This window comes from Arachis stenosperma, chromosome 6, assembly GCF_014773155.1.
Source record: "Arachis stenosperma cultivar V10309 chromosome 6, arast.V10309.gnm1.PFL2, whole genome shotgun sequence".
Lineage (NCBI taxonomy): Eukaryota > Viridiplantae > Streptophyta > Magnoliopsida > Fabales > Fabaceae > Arachis > Arachis stenosperma.
In genome coordinates, this window is record NC_080382.1 from 138,694,188 (window position 1) to 138,715,317 (window position 21,130).

The 21,130-nt window shown below is 32.2% G+C and overlaps 3 protein-coding genes across 4 annotated transcripts; 2 read left to right on the forward strand and 1 right to left on the reverse strand.

The window, feature by feature from the left end:
• The first annotated feature begins 778 nt into the window (after positions 1 to 778).
• LOC130935726 (uncharacterized) lies at positions 779 to 6,392 on the forward strand. Of its 2 annotated transcripts, none has more exons than XM_057865605.1 (7): positions 779 to 1,017; positions 1,922 to 2,199; positions 2,766 to 3,096; positions 4,825 to 4,909; positions 5,344 to 5,430; positions 5,535 to 5,780; positions 5,927 to 6,392. In XM_057865605.1, the coding sequence occupies exons 2-7, from the start codon at positions 2,027 to 2,029 to the stop codon at positions 6,004 to 6,006; spliced, it is 1,002 nt and encodes a 333-aa protein (XP_057721588.1). In that variant the 5' UTR covers positions 779 to 1,017; positions 1,922 to 2,026; the 3' UTR covers positions 6,007 to 6,392. The 2 variants fall into 2 exon arrangements, with proteins under 2 accessions (XP_057721588.1, XP_057721587.1); XM_057865604.1 differs by having other exon boundaries at positions 779 to 1,057; positions 5,927 to 6,389.
• A 2,313-nt stretch (positions 6,393 to 8,705) lies between these two features.
• Positions 8,706 to 9,204, forward strand: LOC130934784 (protein PAL OF QUIRKY-like). Its single transcript, XM_057864319.1, has 2 exons — positions 8,706 to 8,829; positions 8,918 to 9,204. The coding sequence occupies exons 1-2, from the start codon at positions 8,706 to 8,708 to the stop codon at positions 9,202 to 9,204; spliced, it is 411 nt and encodes a 136-aa protein (XP_057720302.1).
• A 943-nt stretch (positions 9,205 to 10,147) lies between these two features.
• LOC130935315 (pleiotropic drug resistance protein 1-like) lies at positions 10,148 to 19,894 on the reverse strand. The gene is made up of 22 exons (XM_057865008.1): positions 19,449 to 19,894; positions 18,999 to 19,119; positions 18,814 to 18,902; positions 18,619 to 18,703; positions 18,316 to 18,475; positions 16,912 to 16,988; positions 16,778 to 16,831; positions 16,600 to 16,690; positions 15,083 to 15,666; positions 14,686 to 15,002; positions 14,447 to 14,607; positions 14,269 to 14,372; positions 14,014 to 14,170; positions 13,818 to 13,922; positions 13,518 to 13,690; positions 13,103 to 13,435; positions 12,742 to 13,032; positions 12,443 to 12,660; positions 12,140 to 12,367; positions 11,899 to 12,070; positions 11,447 to 11,701; positions 10,148 to 10,674 (listed from the first exon to the last, which is right to left on the reverse strand). Exons 1-22 carry the CDS (start codon positions 19,772 to 19,774, stop codon positions 10,417 to 10,419), a joined length of 4,359 nt encoding a protein of 1,452 aa, XP_057720991.1. The 5' UTR covers positions 19,775 to 19,894; the 3' UTR covers positions 10,148 to 10,416.
• Positions 19,895 to 21,130: the final 1,236 nt, after the last annotated feature.

Here is a 21,130-nt window from a genome sequence, read left to right on the forward strand (position 1 = left end):
CTCCAGGGTTCGTTGACGGAAGAGGAGAGGAGAAAGGGGGTTAGGGTTTGAAGCTGATGAAAATGAAATTGTTTTTGGGGGTTAGGGTTGTTGGGTGGAATTAAGGGCATTTTAGTAATTTTTAATATTTAGTTTTTATTTTTTATTTCAAACCAAACACAATGCTGAGACATAACTCAGTCTTGTACACTTTCACACCAAACACAATACTAATACTTATTTCTGTTTCTGTCTCTTGGTCTCTGTCTCTCTGTCTCTGTCTCTTGGTCTTTGTCTCGCAAACAAACGCTACCATAAAGAACTAACCTCTTTATTGATGCTTCCAGCTACGTGAACAAAATCGTTCAATCGAGACAAACGATCTTGATTTTTTATGACCCCACCCCATTAGAATATCGTTGTCGCTGAATTCTCCCCCAAATCCTCTCGATTCTAATTACTCACATACTCAAAAATGCAATTTTTATATACAAACTTACTTATTCATAAATTGTAACAGAAATTCTATGATTTATATATAAATCTACTTCTTCATAAATCGTATAAGAATTCTACAATTTATGTATAAATATCCCTCTTCTTAAAATAAATTATGCGGTTTATATAAATTTAAAATAAAACACATATATAATTAGTTTTAATTATTACATTTGCATAAATATAAATCCCAAATATTTTATTTAGATAAATTGTCCATAAAAAGATGTGAAGCCTCTAATCTTGCTATTGATACTGTAGTTATAAATAGTTCAATTTTTCTTAAATAAAAAATTAATCTTAAACCGCATATTTCTACTGACACCCCATTGGTCTCTTTTCTCTTCTCTCGGATCCAATCGACCCAAATCTCGAAGCCCTAACCCCCTCTCGTCACGCTGCACTCGCCATCGCCGTCGCCGTCGCCACCTCACCACCGGTAACCTCGAATGTTTTCTCTTCTGCACCTACCGCTGTTTTGCGTCGGATCACCAGCTCAGGAAGCAAGGATTAGAGGAAGATGTTGACGTCGCCGATGAGGTAGCCGCCGTTGTCGCCGCCGCCCAAGTCCACTGTTTGGGTGCGATTCGTTTTTACCTTTCCTTATAATCTTCATTTTTCTGCTTCTGAGTACGATGCAAGATTATAACCCCCATAAATTCCTTCTCTAGAATTTTTAGTTTCTAATTTTAGCTTTTGTCTTTTGTTAATCACATTTTTGTTTCCTCTTGCTCTGTTCAAGACTTTAGCTCAAAAATCATTGCCCTATCCAACAGTGTTTCTTCATTGACCGAGCTTGTTCCCTAAGGTTCTTTTCTCCCTAGGGATGATATTTGACCGGAAGATTGTGTTGGAATTCTAGCACTGTTAATATTTCAAATTAGTTCATGATTACTTCAACATGTGCTATTTTGTTCGCTTTACTATGAATCTTTGATCTGGTTTTATAATATGACTAGTTGAGCTGTTTATCTAGCCTTATATTAAGTTGAAAGTGAGAAAGTTTTGTCTGGTTGGTCTAAACAGAACACAGCAAGGTGTATATTTTTGAGTCTCGTAGAGGCTTTGTTTTGGGGTATACTAATCAATTTGTGTTCACTTTTTAAGACCAAGTGTTGTGGTTTTTCCAATGGTGTAGTTGATGATAGTGCAGTGGTACGCCAATTACAACTGAAATATTTTACATCAACTTTGTTATGAAAGATGATATATAAAGCTTATGATTAGACTTCTTATCATTTTCGTCTTCGCTTGATATCTATTTGAGTTCCCTTTGTTATGACTTCCTGTTAAGAAACTTTGAGGGTATGTTGATTTTGTTTTTATTTTGGTTTTGTATTCTGGTAATAGTGATGCTGATGTGAGTTCTCAGTAAGTTGGTAGATTTTCCTATAGCTAATTGCATCACTATTAGCCTATTATTCACATTTTGTATGTGGATCAGGGTTTAGAAGGCCACAGTTCGAGGAATATTTGGCACCGTGTTCTGCGTATGAGATTATAAGGCAGTTTATTTGCAACTTGCTGATTTACGTCAGAAGCTCCAATAATGGCTGGAATAGCTATACTTCTAGACCTGTGGAGGAAAAACCAAAACTTTGGCTCTGGTTTGCACTCTCCACAACCCTTTCAGTCTTCTGCCTTTTTCTCTGCCTCTGCTGCTGTTGGTGCTGCAGCTTCCTTTGCTGCTGGTACTGGCTTTGCCTCGAGGGCTTTTTTTGGGTATGCTCTTCTGCCTCGATTTGTCTATACAGTCATTCTTGTTATACGGATGGATAATGAATTTACTTTGTTGTGGATATGGGTATAAAATATGAGAGAATACATGATTACTTTTTTATATTTGATTTGGCATTTGGATGTGGAAAATTAAGCTGTTTTTCATAATGGGTTTTTGGAGATTTAGCAAGCTGATTTCAAGATGTTGTTTATTTATTTATATTTTACAAATTTGGACAAGTTGCAATTGTTTAAAGACTTATTTACGAGGCAGTAAAAAATTCTTAGATTTAAAGAATGTCATACCTTTGAACTGTTTCCACGTTTTGAATCTTTAGGCTGATTTATTATTGAAAGTATATATAGACATAGGGGATTTAAATTGTAGGCTATTAAAGTTGTTAGAATGGAATTGCAGACAAACCTGGACAGGGGTAAATGAATTTCATCGACCTTCTATGGTCTTGTCTACTCTTCATTACAATCAGTAATGCTGTTGTCTATTCTACTGTGGTTAACCTTGAGCAACTAGCATATGTATTTCAAGAGTCTTTCCACTTGAATTTCAGGTCGCCAGTTGCTTATTGCGATGCTGGTGCAGCAGTATCTGAAGATTATATTTCTGGTCTACAAAGTGCTTCTAAAGGGATTTATAATAATGATGGTTCTCTAAGATATAGTACTACCAAACACTACAATGTGGAGCTTAAGCCTCTATTCTCTGCTTTTGAATTTAGGCCTTTGATGATGACATCCCTAAGGTCATTCTTAATGTTCTATTTGCCTCTTTTGGAGCCTCGTGCTGAAATGGAAGATGACGATTTCCTTGAGGAGAGGGAAGAGCAGCCGACTGATCTGGTTGTCCCCTTCAAGAAATCAGTGAAGCAAATCATCCGTGAGGTGTGATTTTATTTATCCTTCTTTGTCTATTCTTTGTTCAGCCAATTATTTACTAGAAATATTCATAATTTATGAAATTGATGAGTGTGTTTGTCATTTATTATTAGTGGCAATGATGTTTTGCTGTTAGGATATCCTATCTCTGATTTCTATAAGCCTCCTTGTCATCATACATAGGTAGATGATCATGTTAGGGAGTGGATCCTCAATTTTTTTTCTATATCTTCTTTCACATATTTTCTCTTGGTCCCACTTAAAGAATGTAAGGTGAGAGATCACACTTTACCAAACAATTGAGGGGAAAAAATTGAGAGGATCCATTCCCTATGGTATTCAACGCAGACAGCATGTGTTTGATTACTAAACCAGGCTTTTGATTTGACATATGGAATTTAGCAAATGAGTAAACCACCATTTTGACCCTTCAAATTCTGTTTTTGACAAAATGGCCCCCCTAAAGAAATGCTATCGTGGCCCCCCAAAGATTAGTCTTATCTTACAAATTGCACTAGATATTTATTAGCTTAGGGAGCCACGATGGTGGTTCATTCTTGGCAAATTTTCGAACTTCTATACATTCAACAGTAACAAACACTGGGTATTTGTAGTTCACACTTAAAGCAGGGTAGTAGCCCTTGGTTTAAAATTGTTTCAGTAACACAAAAACATCTGAAATTTTCATCAATATGTGGCTGCACTTTAATAAGCATGACGATGATTGGTTTTGCTATTTTGACAATTCAAAGTTCAACAATTTTGATCGAGTGTAATAAAGGTGTCGGTCCACAAATTCTCTCTCACTTTTTCTATTCAAATGTTGCAATCCATTAAGAAATTACAGACGCTTTAAACTAAAGTTTCAAACTATTTACAGAAGTTAAAGTATTCAGAAATTACAGACAGTTTAAATTTCATTGATGTTTCAATCTATTTGCAAAGTTAACAAGAAAACTTTTTGGTATATACAACTTTGAGTTGTCGAAATAACATTTCTGTTTTTGAATGGTGCTAATTGACAAAAACATAAGAAGCAACCCATAATGTAAGTATAGCAATCCATCTCTGGCTTCCATCCATGCTATTGACCTTGTTTATCATATAGCTGACCTGTGTAATATGCTCTAGGATGCTAATTTCTAATCTGAGTCCAAATTTGTTGCTGATCAGTTAATCTAAGTTACTTAAAATATAACATTAACTAGGAATAATTTTAATAAAATCCTGACATGGTTATGGTGGTCAATGCTGTCAGCTTCAGAAGACCTCCATCTCTATCATAGTGCATATATCTATTCCAAGTATAATCTACATCTATTTATTGCCCATGCTATCAAATGTTATGCAAACTTCATTTTCTATGAAGTATTTACAATTATATATGTAAGATTGCACAAATTCGCTCATATTAGTTTATTCGACTCTTTTCCCCCAATCTAATTAGCCTCCTCAGACATCTAGCGTTGGAGAATAAATGCATACTTATTCACTGCTAGTTTGTTGTTATTGTTATTAATGAAATTAAATTTAAATAATTCACTATTTTCATTCGATACTCCTCCACACTAATCTTTTTGCTGTTGATAGATACTATGTATTGGGTAATTCCCAAGTAAATAGGTTTGGTTCCCTTGGCTTTCACACCCTGCTATGTGGGAAATTTCCATTGCATTTCTCAGTTCTCATAACGTTTAAATTTAGTTGGTAATTGTGTCTTGCATGCCTTTACAGACAACCGTTGTGACGACTAGAAGGATTTTAGAAAGAATTGCTGTTCATTATGTTTCAGAAAGAATGGCATGGAAAATTCTTAAAGGTATGTACACTAGAACAAATTTCAAGTTCTGCCACATTATTGGTTATGGAATGGCAAAAAAGTGTACGAATAATTTGAAGCGAAGGTTTGGAATGACAAAGGGAGGGAAACCTTCCTTGCAACTTGACATGTATATACTCCCCTACTTTAAATTTATTGAACAACCATTCAATTACTAATCACTCCCTCTAATGATTTGTATATACTCTTTGCACATACATACCCAAAAGTAATTACTATTTTCCACGAAAAGAATATTTTATTTTATTCTTTCCTAGAAAAATGTCTTGGATAGATATATCAATTAAATTTTAGTTGTAGTGTCTGATTTATACTGTGTGATCTCTTATCTTCTTTTTCTTTCTCATTGCAATGAAGTTCATTGTACGATCTCCAAAAAATCTTACAGTAGTTGGTGTTGATTTCCTGAACAGATGTCCCTAAATCAGCTTCTCGCAAGGCTGCAAGGAATATGCCTTATCATGTTTACTTCTTTTGTGTTAGCAGAACAACTTTTCGAGGTCAAAACACCCTTACTTAATCATCTTTTAGTCTTGAGAAGTTGAGATTGCCTAACGTTTGACTTGCATTTATTTTTTGCCAACTATCTGTTCGTTGTTTACAGGACACATGCTTGGAGTTGCAGCATCATGGATTGTCCAAGTAGGCATTGACATGTACCGGTTTTTTAAATCGATTTTCAAGTCCCCAGATGATGAGGGTAACAATGTTGACAAATCCGAGCAAGTTGCAATTCTTGGGCAGAGAATTTTTGTTGCTACAGTTAGGTGTTCCTCATCTCTAATATTCGCTTCCATAGGAGCTGGCATTGGTGCTATCCTTATTCGTCCATCGCTTGGCCAGTGGATTGGTAAGTGTCGAACAAATGCGAAAAGCTACTTGATTGTTTGATAATGTTTTTCTTTTCAATGCTTACTATACTTTTTTTTCTTACCTAAGGTTTCATTATATCTTTTGTTCTTCTTTCTAATTTTTCATTCTTTTTTTTTCCTCCAGGGTGTGCTGCTGGTGATTTGGCTGGTCCCGTTATTGTAGCATACTTTGCCGATCAACTATTTCAAGTGAAATTTTGCTAATTATATTTTCCGAAAGATTCTTTACCAGCTTCCATTTACTGCCATATCTCATAAATTTTCCTCTTCCATACGCCTCATCTAATTGAGTCACTGCAGTTGCCATTATAACAAGTATGTTTTATTGTATTTCATTAGATGTTGGAAATTCATATTTTTACAATAGATGGGGTTTTTAATTGGTTCGATAATGTGGGAAAACACATTGTCTAGTGGGGTGATTATTTTTAGAGCAATCCTATAATACAAACGCTGGGTTATTATATGTAAAATCCAATTTAATATAAAATCGTTTAATGGTAAGGTCGACGGAATAACTATAGTCTATACATAGTGTGTGCTTGAGAGTTCTTTCAAGGATTGGTTTAGTGATTAGTGGGTTGCAAGAGCTTCATATTGTTTATCTGGCTTCTATATTTGATTTCGGTTGGTATTGTGTAGATTTATTATTCTTTTTCTTTTAATTTACGAATGGTAGACTATTTTCAATGAAATTTTCTTTATTGAAAAAATATTATAATGAAAAAAAATCACTTAGTGAAAATGAAGAGATGCGAGTTTTTAAAATGCCATTATTTTTATTCATATTTATGACACACAATTTTCTCTTCCAAAATTTTGTCTAGAATACTTAACTTTCTATCCAAGAGATGCAATTTCGCTAGGAACGAGATTTTTTGTATATAATTCGCCTAAAGGATTTGACTTTTTCTTCTGTGTATAATTTGGTCCATAACAAAATTCAGTAGGAGTAATCTTAGTACTTCACTATTTTTGTGTGTGTGTGTTTGTTTTTTGTTTTTGTTTTTTTTTTTTTGGGCATTAGAACTGTGAAATTCATCGATGGACAATGAAGTAAAGTATGAACATTAGCAGGAACACGTGGAAATAAAATAGAGAAGAAATTTTTATGCCTGAGATTGTTGTGTTAACCAAACATGCATGCCTTCTGCTGTTATTATGGTTAAGTTTATGTTTGGGAGCAATGAAAAAGAAAGAATGGAAGGGAATGTGTTACCATGGTAATTATTTATTGTAATTTTCTTTAAACTTTTTTTGGGAAAAAGTAAGAAATATTTTTAATAATATGAAATTTTGCAAATGAAATGGAGGACGAAAGAATCTTAATAAAAATAGTAAATCATAAAAAGATATCACAATGACGATCTCTCCTATATAATCAATCTACTTGAATGCTTTGATGCCAAGGGCAAAGATGCATGAATGCAAACAAGAGTGAGAAAGCAACCATGACAGCTGCAACCTCTCCAAGAAAATCATGTTTGAATCCAAACTAGTTCCTCACAAATTCTTCAATACTTAGACGACTATTATCAAGATTCCCCATCATATATCTCCATATTGGGAAACCACCATTTAAGGTCCATGCCACGGGGCAAATCCAATAGTACCACTTCCACTATATGGATATTCTCTCTTTGATTTGCTTACAATTTTTTTTGTTGGTCAATTTATTATTGCATTCATAAGGCGGCGAGATTGGAACTTTCGACACTTGTTTAATTAGACAAGTAAGCTGCCATTCGATCAATTCAAATTGGTTAATTTGCTTACAATTAATTCGTAATGAGTTTTTCCAAAAATATCTTTATTAAAATTAAATGACCATCTCTGTTATTTTTTATTTTAAAAAGTAAAAGTTATGTTAGTTTTATATCTAAATTAATTTATATTTGATATCAATATATAATAATTTTTTTTTGAGTTTTCTGGCCCCACCCAAGAAACTAATATTATCTTAATTTTTTTAATCTTTTAAATGCACTGTTAGTAGAAAAAGAAATTTTTGGTTAATATTAATTCAAATGCAAAATAAATACAAAAAAATGTTCGTCGATTATCATTTCTCTAATTTTTACGGCAGGGTTTTTCCATCTTTTAATGTTTATGTTATTTTGGATTGCGTACAACTGGTTTTTATAGTATAATATTTTTTCAATACTTTACGTTATATATTGGTTGAAAATAAATTTACATTTAATTTGTGGAAACAGTAAGAATCTCTATAAATTTTCTAGAAAAGAGTAGTCGTCATCACAGGTGGAGCTAGATTAAATTTTAAGGAGGCACTAAAAATTAATTTCATAATAAAAAATATTAAAATAAAAAAAGACATTAAAATAAAAATTTTAGGAGAACTAGAATAAAATTTACATATAATTTATTTGAAAAAAAATAAGTTGGGGCCATGAGCTCCTTCCTTCCCAGGAGACTTTGGCTCTGGTAGTAGCAAAATTTCGGGAAAAAAAAAGAAAAAAAAGGGAGAAAACTCGATCAGCTAAAAGCATTGGATAAAGACGGGCACAGATTCGGTACACAGTCTATTATAGTGCATCGAAACGCTAAAAATCTGTTTGGCGTATCGATAGGTCAGAAAAGGCCAAAATAAAAATATTTATTTTAGTGGAATTTTTTTTGCAATTACTTAAAAAATAGAGGAGTTATTTAATAATTTTTTAAATGAATATATTTAGTTTAATTATTAAAATTAGTTGGATCATTAGTTTATTATTACCGTTGCTCCCTCATCCTCTTGGTTCTCTTCCTCTCCTTCCTCCGCCATGGCAAGCTGCCCCTTCTATTATCTCCACCGCCAACAACAACTCAAACCTTTCCTCTGCCTCTCCTATTCTAGAATCTTCTAAGCTTCTTCTGTTTCCCAACTAACTGAGTAGCAAGCCATGGAAACGAGTCCCGGCCGTACGATTAAGCTCCTCTGCAACTACGGCGGCAAGATCCTCCCACGTGTTACTGACGGCGAGCTCCATTACATCGGTGGCCACACCAGAGTCTTCACCGTGGACCGTTTCATTTGTTTCTCAAATTCGTTTTTTAGCGTTGTTTCTCTCAATTTTCAGTGTTCCTCGTTTTTTTTTTTTTTGGGTAAAGCTAGGAGAGTTGTGCAGTTCGTCTGTGACGTTACGGTGTCAATTGCCGAACGGAAACTTAGAAACCTTGATCTCCGTCACCAACGACGAAGATCTGACGTACATAATCGAAGAATATGACCGCGCTTCGTCGAAACTACCTCATCCGTTGAAGATCAGAGCCTTGCTGTTTCGGCCAAAATCGTCGAAGAAGGTTTCTCCGGCGACGTCGTCTCCGTCGTTGTCTTCCTCTGCTTCATCCGTTGTTGTCCTCATCCAACTACTAATTGCATCCCCTTCAGATCTGATCTAAGGTCCAATCTTACATCCTCTCCCACCGCGACAACTTTGAATTACTCTTTTCTCTCGCCAATAGCGCCATTTTCCAGTTTCAGCTTTTTTCCGACAACCTCGCCGGAGTCATCAAGTTCATTTCCGACTAGATAGTTGATGTCGAGGTACACGAGGTTGTGGCGAAAATTAGGGAAAAAATGGAGCTATTAAAGGTTTGTGAGGATAATTTTTACAACGAATGAGATGTTGGAGAGTGTTAGGAAAGCATCGAGGAAAGGATGGTTTGGCTTGGCTACTGAAAGATTGAAGAAGTTGAAGGTGGCACTTAACATAATAGGAGATATTTAACTCTAATTAATATAATCTTATGTATTCTTAATTTTTTTGATATAAACCCACATATATTTCTTATATAACAATAATAACCATAAAAAAAATAATATTTTTAAAATAATTGACTGACACAAAAGATATTAAATAATCAATTATATTAAACTACATTTAAGATAATCTTCACTATTGAACTAAAAAAATATGTAAAATCTAATGGCTTCTTATTAAAAAGGCACACCAATAAGCCAAATAAATTTTTGGCATTTCGGTGCTCAAAAGAGGCCGGCGTACCGAATTCGTGCCCGATAAAGACTAGTGATCTCTGTTACCAAAAAACATATGATTTTTTGAGAAAATTGATATACATGTTAAAACAACATTATTTTCTCGTCAAAATAAGATTAATGAAATAATAGAGTAAAGTAATATTTGGCATTGACTAATAATTTTTTTTATACATATGATGACTATTATTGAAGTAGTAGTGAATTTTAAATATATAAAAAAAATAGATAACATTACATAAAGAATTTACTCTTTCACATGATCGATATCAAAATCAAATTACCTTAAATTTGATAAAATTTTATCCAACAAGAAGAGTAAATTGATATATGCTAGTACAATTTGATTGCAAAAGACTAAAATAAAAATATATCTTGTAATGTATATATATATTTTCTAATTCCATTGCTATTGTAAGTGTAACTATTTTTTCCCCCTTGGGTTTTAGTACAATTGAAAACCCATATGATTGCAAAGAAAAGAAAACCTAGGATATGGATTTGGAGCAATAAATTTTGTCAAGCAATATACAATGCTATATAATGCTAGTGTGTTTGATTTTCTATAAATTGTTTTTAGAAACAATTAATTAAAGAGCACATATACAATTTGATCATCTTTTTTGGAAGTTGAATACTTTGATGCCAAATGCAAAAATGAGTGCAAATAAGAGTGAGAAAGCAGCCACCACAATTGCAACAACTCCAAGAAAGTCATGGTGAAATCCAAAGTAACTCTCCACAAAATCCTTAATCCTTTGACCATTTTCAAGTTTGTCCATGTTGTCTCCATATTGTGAAGTCACCAATCCATTCAGTGTCCATGCAACAGGGCATATCCAATAGCACCACTTCCACCATATGGGTATTCTCTGTCATTTTAATATTTTTTCAATTCATCATAAATTGTTAATTATACTATTTTTTAAAAATTATATATTTTTCATTATTATTATTATTATTATTATTATTATTATTATAGGTTAGAATAACAAGTTATAGAGTTTTTATGACTATTAATTTTTTTATCTAAGATTATTATAATTATAACTAAATTTTTTTAACAACAAAATAGTCTAGTTACTGATAAATGTAAAGACAAAATAAATAACTACTAAAAATTATTTTTGTTGCCGTGATAGTATACAAATTAAAAAAAGATAAATAAATTTTGAGTGAATATTCCACTCGACTTAACAATTATTTTGAAATGACAACGAGGTCCCAAGAAAAAAAAACATCAAATTCAGCTCTGATCTTTTTTTGGGGGACTGATTAGTCCCTGTACAAAAAAAATAACATTGACTTTTTTTGACACATGGACTAATTAGTCCCATAAAAATAAAACTCAGAAATCAGATTAGATTTTTTTGTTAAGGGTCTCAGAGGCTTTTAGGGTTTTAAAAATATAAGGATATTAAAAAATTTTTAAAATATAAAACTTTTAAGTTTTTTTTTATCTAAAATATATAAAAATAAATAAAACTTTTTAAAAAGACTTAGATGTCTTGTATTTTAAAAATTTGAGATATTTTTATATTTTTAATTAGTAAAAAAAATCTATTTATTTTTGAGTTAAAAGTCAAGGATTTATTCGTAGTTTTCTGAATTAAAAAGTGTATGTAACTTATTATTATATCTTACCGATAAGGGAATGATGAAGCCTGAGAAAAGGCTCCATATTGCATAGAATCCACCGGACAATATACCGGCAACATGTGGGTTGGGACTTATCGCCATTGTCATCATCCCATAAAAGGTGTAATATAAGAATGTGAAGTACATGAAGAATAGATACCACAAGAACTTTGATGCTGTCCAATCAAACCCCATCATTGCATACACTATAACCCCATAAACAAGAGCCTCAACCAAGATATGCGGAAGTTCAATAATAACCTGAAAACAAAAATTATACATCATCCAAATCATAACATATTTACCATGGTTCTGAAAATCGGACTGAATTCGCCAGTTCTATTTGGTTAACCAAGAACTAGCTATCAGACCAGTTCAATTACTAATTTGACCGATTCAATGACCGGTTCGGTTTTTAGAACCTTAATAACTAAGGATGGGGTAGTATTAGTATATACCTGTGCAAGAGCATATGGCAAAGCTGAATACATTCCAGCAGCTCTTTCTCTGTAGAACACTGTTCTCTCAACTGCTATCATAGGTTGCACTGAGGCACCATTTTGCACCCCAATGAAAGTAACAGCAGCATACATTGATCCCATTGCATTGAAAAGATCTTGCTCCTTTCTCCTGTCATTTTCATGTGTTAGTACAATTCTGAAATATCAAGTTGCTAGTTTAGTGTTCCTTTTAACATACCTTTTGAAGCCAATGTCCCAAAAGATGACCCCAAACACTAGAGCTATAATTGCTGTGAATAGCAGTCTAACTGCTGTATAGGATGTGTTCCTCCAATATGATAAATGTTGTTTCCATAGGCATGCTTTGGATTGTGTTAGAAAGTTCTGTGAATACTGAGTATCAAAGTATAGATCTCTTGAACCTTGTACAGGTATACTAAGTTCTTGGATCAGTTGTTTATTTCTCCTGAACAATTCAAAGTATTAGTTAACAAAACAAACTAATGTTGTAAGATATAAAGGTTCAAGATGTAAGTCTAACCGGTGTAGTTCTGAGCTTCTGTACACATTAGTGAAGTTGACATTAAGATTTGCTTCTGTTACTGCTGATGTAACTTCCAACATCCATGTTGCAGGGTTATAACCATCTTTGATCTTAGGAACTCCTTCAATACCCTCAAAGTATTGAATCAATTGTGAGCAATGGCGGCCTAATGGGCCGGCATATATTTGTTCCCCTCCCAATTTTAAGAGTAACAGCTGAAAACATGAACATTGAAGAACTTAGTACACAAAAATTAGAACTATATTTGAGTTGTAATTGGGTAGAATTATTGTTACCTCATCAAAGGCATCAAATATGTCAATACTAGGCTGGTGAATGGTGCAAACCACGGTCCGGCCTGTGTCGACCGTGTTCCTCACAGTTCTCATTACAATTGCAGCTGCTCTGGCATCAAGGCCAGAGGTTGGTTCATCCATGAATATTATTGATGGGTTGGCTACAAGCTCAACTGCAATTGTTAGCCGTTTTCTTTGCTCGGTCGAAAGTCCTGTCTCCCCCGGCAATCCAACAAGTGCTTCTCTCAATGAGTTAAGCTCCACAAGCTCCATAACTTCCTCAATGAACATCTAAAAATCATGCAATTGAGTTCAGATTCTAAGCAGCCATACCTGTGATTTAGAAAACAGTTATTTTTACCTTTCTTGTTGAAGGATCAACTTCATGGGGTAAACGAAGCCATGCTGAATACATCAAAGACTCATAGACTGTCACATAAGGTGAGTGGATATCAAATTGTTCGCAGTATCCGGATATTCGAGCAAACGTTTCTTGATTCTTAGGATAACCAGAGATTGTGATGCTTCCTTCTATATATCCACCGGTTTTCCTTCCGGCCAAAACATCCATCAGAGTAGTCTTGCCGGCTCCACTTACACCCATCAAAGCTGTTAGTACTCCCGGCCTAAAAGCGCCGCTAACACCCTTCAAAAGTTCTAGACGATCTTCGAAAACCCCTTGATTTTTCATTTCCTACAACCATCAATATAGCAATGATTTTAATTTTCATTAGGCCAAATGAGATATAATGTCATAAACTAATCTGTTTTGGTACCTGTGGCATGTCTACAGAATATCTTATCTCATCAAAAGTTAGGGAAAGAGGTTGAAAGGGAAGAACCATGCCCCTCCTTCCACTTCTTCCATTACTATTATTATTATTATAATCACCAACTCTTCCAGAAAGTGACCTGGATGAAATGCTTGCTTCTTCTATAACCTTAGCTTCTGTCTTGTCATCATAGTCACTATGTTATGCTTTGAACTTTGAATACCAAACTTACATAAAAGAAAAAACAATGTTTGAAGGACTCATTTTAAAGAGAAACTACAACTTGGACCTCAAATGACTAACCTGTGGAGCTTTTTCGTGTCGATAATTGAACGGCCTCTTCGCGAGTGGAAGCATTTCTCTCGAGCAATTTCTCTTGGGACAATCCTGCTTGATTCTTTCTCAATGCTGCAGAGGCAGGGATATGCAAATATGGATTGTTTAGAATCAAAGAAAATAGATCACAGAAAGAAAAAAAGGAAATGAGGATGGTACTTACGACTGAGGTATTGCAAAGCCAAGGTGAAGAGAAAATTGAAGAGGAAAACATAACCAATCAAAGCTCCTATTCCTAACCAAAACCAATACGATTCTGTGAATAGTCCACGAGATTTGAGTACCAATACTCCCAGAGTTTCATTGGTACCAGGAAGAACCTACAACATTCAAAATAAAAAAAACAAAGAAAAGCATCTTATATTATATTAACATTCTAAGAGTCTTTTCAATGTTAGAAGCAAAAGGGTATTGTTACCTTTCTCCAACTATGGCCAAGAAACTCATTAACAGCAATGGCATTCTGGGCATACATCAGTGGTGAGGACCAGTAGCCCCATAAGAACCATTTGTGCACATCCTCTGCCACAAAACAATAGATTTGAGTATATACATTATATTATTTTTGTTTTATAGGTTCATTAAGATTGTTGTACCTCTTGAAATGACAAATCCTCCCAAGACCAAAACTATGAGCAATGCAAATGAACCAACAGTGTTAGCAACTATAACATCCCTTCCAAGTCCTGCCATCAACCGAAACAGCGAAGACGCCATCTGATTGATGCAGAAGATTACCAAGAACTGTTTCAAAACCCTGCCAATGATATATTTCATTCTCAATCAGACTCCAAAACAATGAGCATATTTTGTAACTAATGTTGGTACTACTTGCCTTCCAAAATTTGGATCAAAACCAATAGAATAGTAACAAATTGCTTCCCAAAGGAAAACTTCAACAAGTGTAATTGGAATCTTGAGAATCCATGGAGGAATAGAATAGGCCCATGCAGGGTAGAAGAGAAGGTCCCTTTGCTTGTAGAACACAGGGAGTTTCATTATGGTCATGTTTAGTTCTGCAATTCCATTGAACATTGCCACTGTGATTGTGAAGAAAAGTGCACCCAAGTAAGTTCCTCCATCCAACACAGAATCTCGGTGCATCTTTGGTCTTAGAAACAGTGTTGTTGTCATGACTGCTAAATAAACTAACTGGAAACAAACAACAATACTTGCATAAGGATCAAAATCAAAAAGGGTCAATGCAAGTTTTGAATCATGTTTGAACTTACTTGTATGGCTTTGAAGATGTAGACAAAGGAATTTCGTTTCATAAGCAAGAATTCTCTGCTAGCACAAGCCTTGAGAAGCTCTTTCTTGTTTACACCATACTTTTTTGTGGTCAATGCACTTGGATGGCTCTTTGACTTGTCAAAAGGAATGGCCAACTCATCTCCAAGCTTTTGACCAATGTGGAATAATTGGAAGCCTTCAGCAAAATCCTTGACAGTTACAAAGTTGTATGGTTCATCCTTGAGAGCCCAATATTGCCATTGATCTTTTCTTGATGTCACCTCTTGTAAGAAATCAGCAACTCCTTTTCTTTGAGGACACTTGAATCCCATTGATTCAAAGAACTCAAGCACATTTTGTCTTGGCCCTTGATACACTATTTGTCCATCCGTTAGAAGTATTATATCATCAAACAATTCATAAGTTTCTGGTGCTGGCTGTAACAAAGACACAAGTGCTGTTCCGTTCAGAATATGAATCGATTCCCGAATCGAATTCATTATCTGAAAAGTTGTCGAACTATCCAAACCAGTTGATATTTCATCCATGAACAACACCTTTATAGGTCCAACAAGCATTTCTCCTTCAATATCCATAAAATAAAAATTTTATTATTATCAATAAAAATTATTGTAGGCAATGTTTCAAATTATATAATTTGACTAAATCGCCGTACTAGTACTGAGATTCACAACTTTCACTATTTTAATCTCTCATATTCAAAATTCACTATATTGATCTAGCTCTAGGTAGGTTAAGACAATTAACAGAATGCTAAGGTAGCTCTGACTTGCCACCCTAGACACATGATTAAATAACGTCTTTTCGTTTTAGCTCTTAAATAAGGCAAAAAAGAAGTCGTTTTGGAGAATGAAGAGAGATTTAATGATTATACACATCATATAAACTCTTTTTCCTCTTCTCATTTTTACCTTGTTTAAGTACCAAAACGAAACTCCGCCTACGTTACACTTGCGGTACATAGTCGGTCCCAAGCCCGGATAAAGGAGGAGGTTGTGTTAGGTCTCAACAACCAACATAAAAATATAGTCGAATCCCCATAACATAAATCAAAGACATTATTGCGCTAAAGCTAGGTCGTTGCCCGGAAGCAATGCGCTGTATGCCTGTATGGCTCGAGTACGATGTCAAATGAGCAAGAGCCGCTGCATCGGTGTCCGGATGTAGTATTAAATGAGCAAGGGTTCTCGAGACATGATACATGACAGAGCACAATGGCATTGTTTGATTCAGGTAGTTGACCCTATCTAGTGGGATAAGACTTTGTTATTGTTGTTGTTGTAAGTACCAAAACAAAATAACGTTGTTTAGCCATTTATCCAGCATGATAAGTTAAAGTCAATTCAGCACTTAGTTCGTTGATTTAGTACTAGAAAAAGTTTAGAGATTAATATCATGTCGAGAATTAAATATCAGGATTGAGTATAGGTAATTTTATTTTAAAAAATTAAAATAGTAAAATTTTAATCTATAATTTTTTTTTAATAAGAATTACCTGTAGTGACTCTCTTTTTCTGACCTCCTGAAATTCCTCTAATCATTCCATCTCCTACCATAATGTCAGCACAAACTTCAAGCCCTAAGATCTGCACCATTAGAATCATAAAAAAGATAGAATCATTACATTCCCTTAATTTATTGAATAATGTGGTTGGATTATGATGTTGTTATACCTTAAGAATGTAGTCAGTGACCACACTAGTTTGTTGTCCTTCTAGTGCTGCTGCCTGCAAAGCTTTGATCAAATCACATGTAATGAAATAATAATGCATCTTTCACACAATATTAGAGTGTTATTATTTCTCACCTTCATATAAGCATCAACATCAGTGTCTGGTTTGATTTTGGCTTCCTTCTCCCTTCTCAAAAGTTCAATCAGCATCTCTATAAATCAGAGAAACCCAAAAATGTTAAGATTATGTTACATTGTACGTTAAAATCAGTTACTGAAGTTAACCATTAGTATAAAATATATGTTGAAATATAAATACACATTGAAATAAATTAAACTACACATATATTTATATACAAATCTACTGATAGCTGATTTTACTAGTTAATTTTAATGTTTGAATATTATTTTTGAAAATTTTATTAATAGATATAGGAATTTAATGTGCTTCTATTCTACTACCAAGCCAACATCGTATTGATGGTTAAAAAAGGGAGTGCGCTGATTCCTAGAATATTTTTGTATTTTAAAAATATTTATATGAATTTAATTTTAATGTAATAATAGTATAAAAAAATTTAGAATTTAAAATTTAGTCTAAAAAATTTTATATTTTTATCCAATTAAATTACATGTTAGATGATTTTCTAAACAGTAAATTTAAATATTAGTTATTTTTTATATTAATAATTTACCATGAGATGTCTATATAAAATTATTGTATAAAAATTAAATTTATTTTGAAGTAAAAACCTTCTATTGGAATATATTTTCAATGTCATAGCGTTTCACTTTATATTAGAAAAGTATAAAAAAAAAACCTGGAAAGTTTTAACAGTGAAAGCTAAGTAACCAACCATAATTAGTCTTTGAATATAGTCTCATATAGCATTTTTCTTTCTTAACCATAATTTTGTCCAACCCTTAAACTTAGTTAATAGGATTTTTGTTTGTTTGTTATTGCTTTCTCTAGATCAAGTTACTCCCAAATGAGGTAAATCATAAAATAAAAAAAAAACCAAAAAATATATATATAGTTTAATCATCATTAAATTAAAATAGTAAAATTTATACATAATAGAAATTATAAGTTCAATAATAACTAACTCTTTATTTTATTATTTTATAATTTTCTAAAAAAATCATTATTATTTGAATAGACGATTAATTCTCTTTTTGAGCATAATCAAATTTGCTCTCCAATTGATTTTCTTTCCAAAAGTACCAGCTTTTAGTATTTTTTTTATTATTTTTTGACTAATATAAATATTAAATTATCTTTAACACATATTTTACTAATTTATGTAAACACATTTTGAAAAATATGAGCGTAAATTGTATTAATTCATGTGTGTAAATTCTGATAAATTTAAGTGTAAATTATATATTTTTTGTGTATAAAATTTTTGCAAATATAAATATAAATTATTACTGACTAAATAATGAATAAAATTAAAAATATTTAGCATTACTCATAATATAATAATAAGAAAATAAAAAAGCTTAAGAAGTTTGAATAGTTGAGTAAAGGTGACATACCATAGTTGTGTCCAACCCCTTGGCATCTAGCAGAGAAAGCAAGGGTTTCTCTAACAGTCATTTCACCAATGTGGTTATCATGTTGCCCAATATACGCTGAACTTCTCTGTGCCACAAACTCTTCTACCCCATGCCCATTGTATGTTACTCTCCCTGATTTCTGATTTTTCCATCATCATAACTAACACAATTATTATCCCTTTTTTTATTAACCACATAGGAACAACAATATCCTTAATTACTAAAATTTAAAAGGAACTATGGCTTACAATTTATGAAGCAAAATTTGATTGATTTTCTTACTTTTAAATCTTTACCAAGTTTTCCAGCTAAGGCTAATAGCAATGTGGTCTTCCCTGAGCTTGGGGGTCCCAACAACAGAGTCATTCTACAAAACAAACCTCATCATTATACCAACAACAAAATAATAAATAAATAAAGTTTTATATTAATAGAAAGAGAACAAAAGAAAATAATAATAATAAAATAATCATTCACCTTCTGGGCCTTATGATTCCACTAACATTCTGAAGGATGTGTAAAGGCTTCTTTGGACTTGGAATAATGTGGAGATAATTGAAGAACCCCTTTATCAAAATACAAAATTAAATAAAATGTGACCATTTATTTATTTATTTTTTCTATGGTATTTTGGAGATGAATTAATTAATTAATTGAATTACCTCTAAAACATTCACATAGAAATTGAATAGGGTAGGCAATGCTCTTCTTCCAACATAAACTTGTGCTTCCACATTTATGTGCTCGAACCTCACTTCAATTGTTGGAATATCAAGTCCAACTCTGTTTTACATTTAGTTCAACAAATTAAAGTAAATATAATATATATTGGTCACCTAATATTTTTTTTATCTAATTTTCTTTGTGTATATATATAAAAAAAAGAAAAATAACAAGACAAGTAATAATTAAGGAGACACATGTTTTTAATGTATCTCCATCATATATATTTCTTTGATCTCTATTAAAAATTTAAAATACAGTCACCAAACATAGCCGGCAAAATAATAGAGTTAACATAAAAATAATGGTGAGTGGAGTGGTCGGAATCCAACAAGACTTATGCATCAAAGTGTTGTAATGTGGTGTGAAAAGACTAATATACCCCTCACCTTTCCATCCTTTCTCTTAGTTTCAACAAGAACTTCTCATTATCTTCTTCAGCAATCTTGACAAGCCTCTCAAGAAGAATCTTCCTCTCCGTTAATCCCATGTGCTTGATGTCAACCTCCGAATTGTTTATCATGCTTCTCCGAATGCGCAAATACGTCGGAAGCCTCTCAATTGCCGCCCATTTGAGAGCTTCTTCATCGTCTTCGCGCCGTTCGGACGAAGAGAAAACATCCATGCTATTGTTCCTCCATGTGTTGGAGCTATTACTCCTTAGGCTTTCAACTCTTGAAATTCCATTGTTATTGTTGTTGTTGATAATCTCCATTGATGATGGTATCTCATAGAAAATTGTTGTTCTTTTTGTGTGACTTAAGTTAGTGAGATCAAATTTTGATGAGCATCACTTTGATGTTGCTCTGAGTTTGCATGACAAAGGACTATTGTTCTTTTTTTTTTTTCACTCTTTTATTATATATAGAAAAGGGGAATGTTATTAATTTCCCTTATTATCCTTTGCCTAACTCTATCTAATGGACAAAAAAACCTTAGTCACATATAACATGATCTTTTTTATATCTAATAATGGCGCCTTTTAATTAAATGTTTTTTAAGGAAAAATATTGATAAAACTATTTTTTCATAAATCTTATTTTTAAACATTTTCCTATCAACAGTCAACGCCTATTTTTAATCTTATAAAAATTTATTCACGATCGTATAATTAATAATGGACATATATAACTATTAGACAATAAATTATACAAAAATATTAATAAAAATATTAGATTTGATATTAAAATAAAAAATATAAATAATGAATAAAAATCTAAAATTTAAAATTAAAAAAAATGGAAAAAAAACTTTTGATAAATAATAATTTAAATATTAACATGACAATATATTGAATTAAATAAAATATATTTAATTTAATTAAATTAAATAATTAATATAATAATTAATTATAATTTATTTGGCTCGTTAAATAAATTAAATAAATAAATAATATCTTATAAATATGGTATGTAAAAATTATAATACTTTAAAAAATTATAAATCAAAATACATCAGACAAAATAAAATAATTCAAATTAAAAAAATTATTTATTTATTTTAGTCAAATAAAATATTAAATAATTTGTATTTATTTGAATAAAATTAAATAAATAAATAATTATAACACTTTTATAAATTATTAATTAAAATATATAAGATAAAAAATTAACACAAAATAAAATAAAATAAATTTATTTATTTCAGTCAAATCACATCATTAATATAGTTAAATAAAATATTAAATAACTTAATATTTATCTTAATCAAATCAAATTAAATAAATAATTAATTAATTAATATAGTTAAATAAATCAAATAAAATAAATTAAGAAATACCTTCAAAAAGATACCACATCAATTTAGCTATTAACTGAAGCAATTAGATTTTAATAATATATAACAATAAAGTTAGGCAACCAATCAATTTTTAAATCAAGTCCAATTAAGTCCACTTGTTATATATGTGATTATTGTCATTATCGTTATCTTTTTTTTCTCTTATTTTTTTTTAACGTCGTTGTCTTCTTCTCTTATTTATTTTTTTTTCTCATTCTTTCTCTTCTTTATCTTCATTCATTATTATTATCATCGTCGTCATTGTCTTCTTCTTTCTCTATATATGTTTATA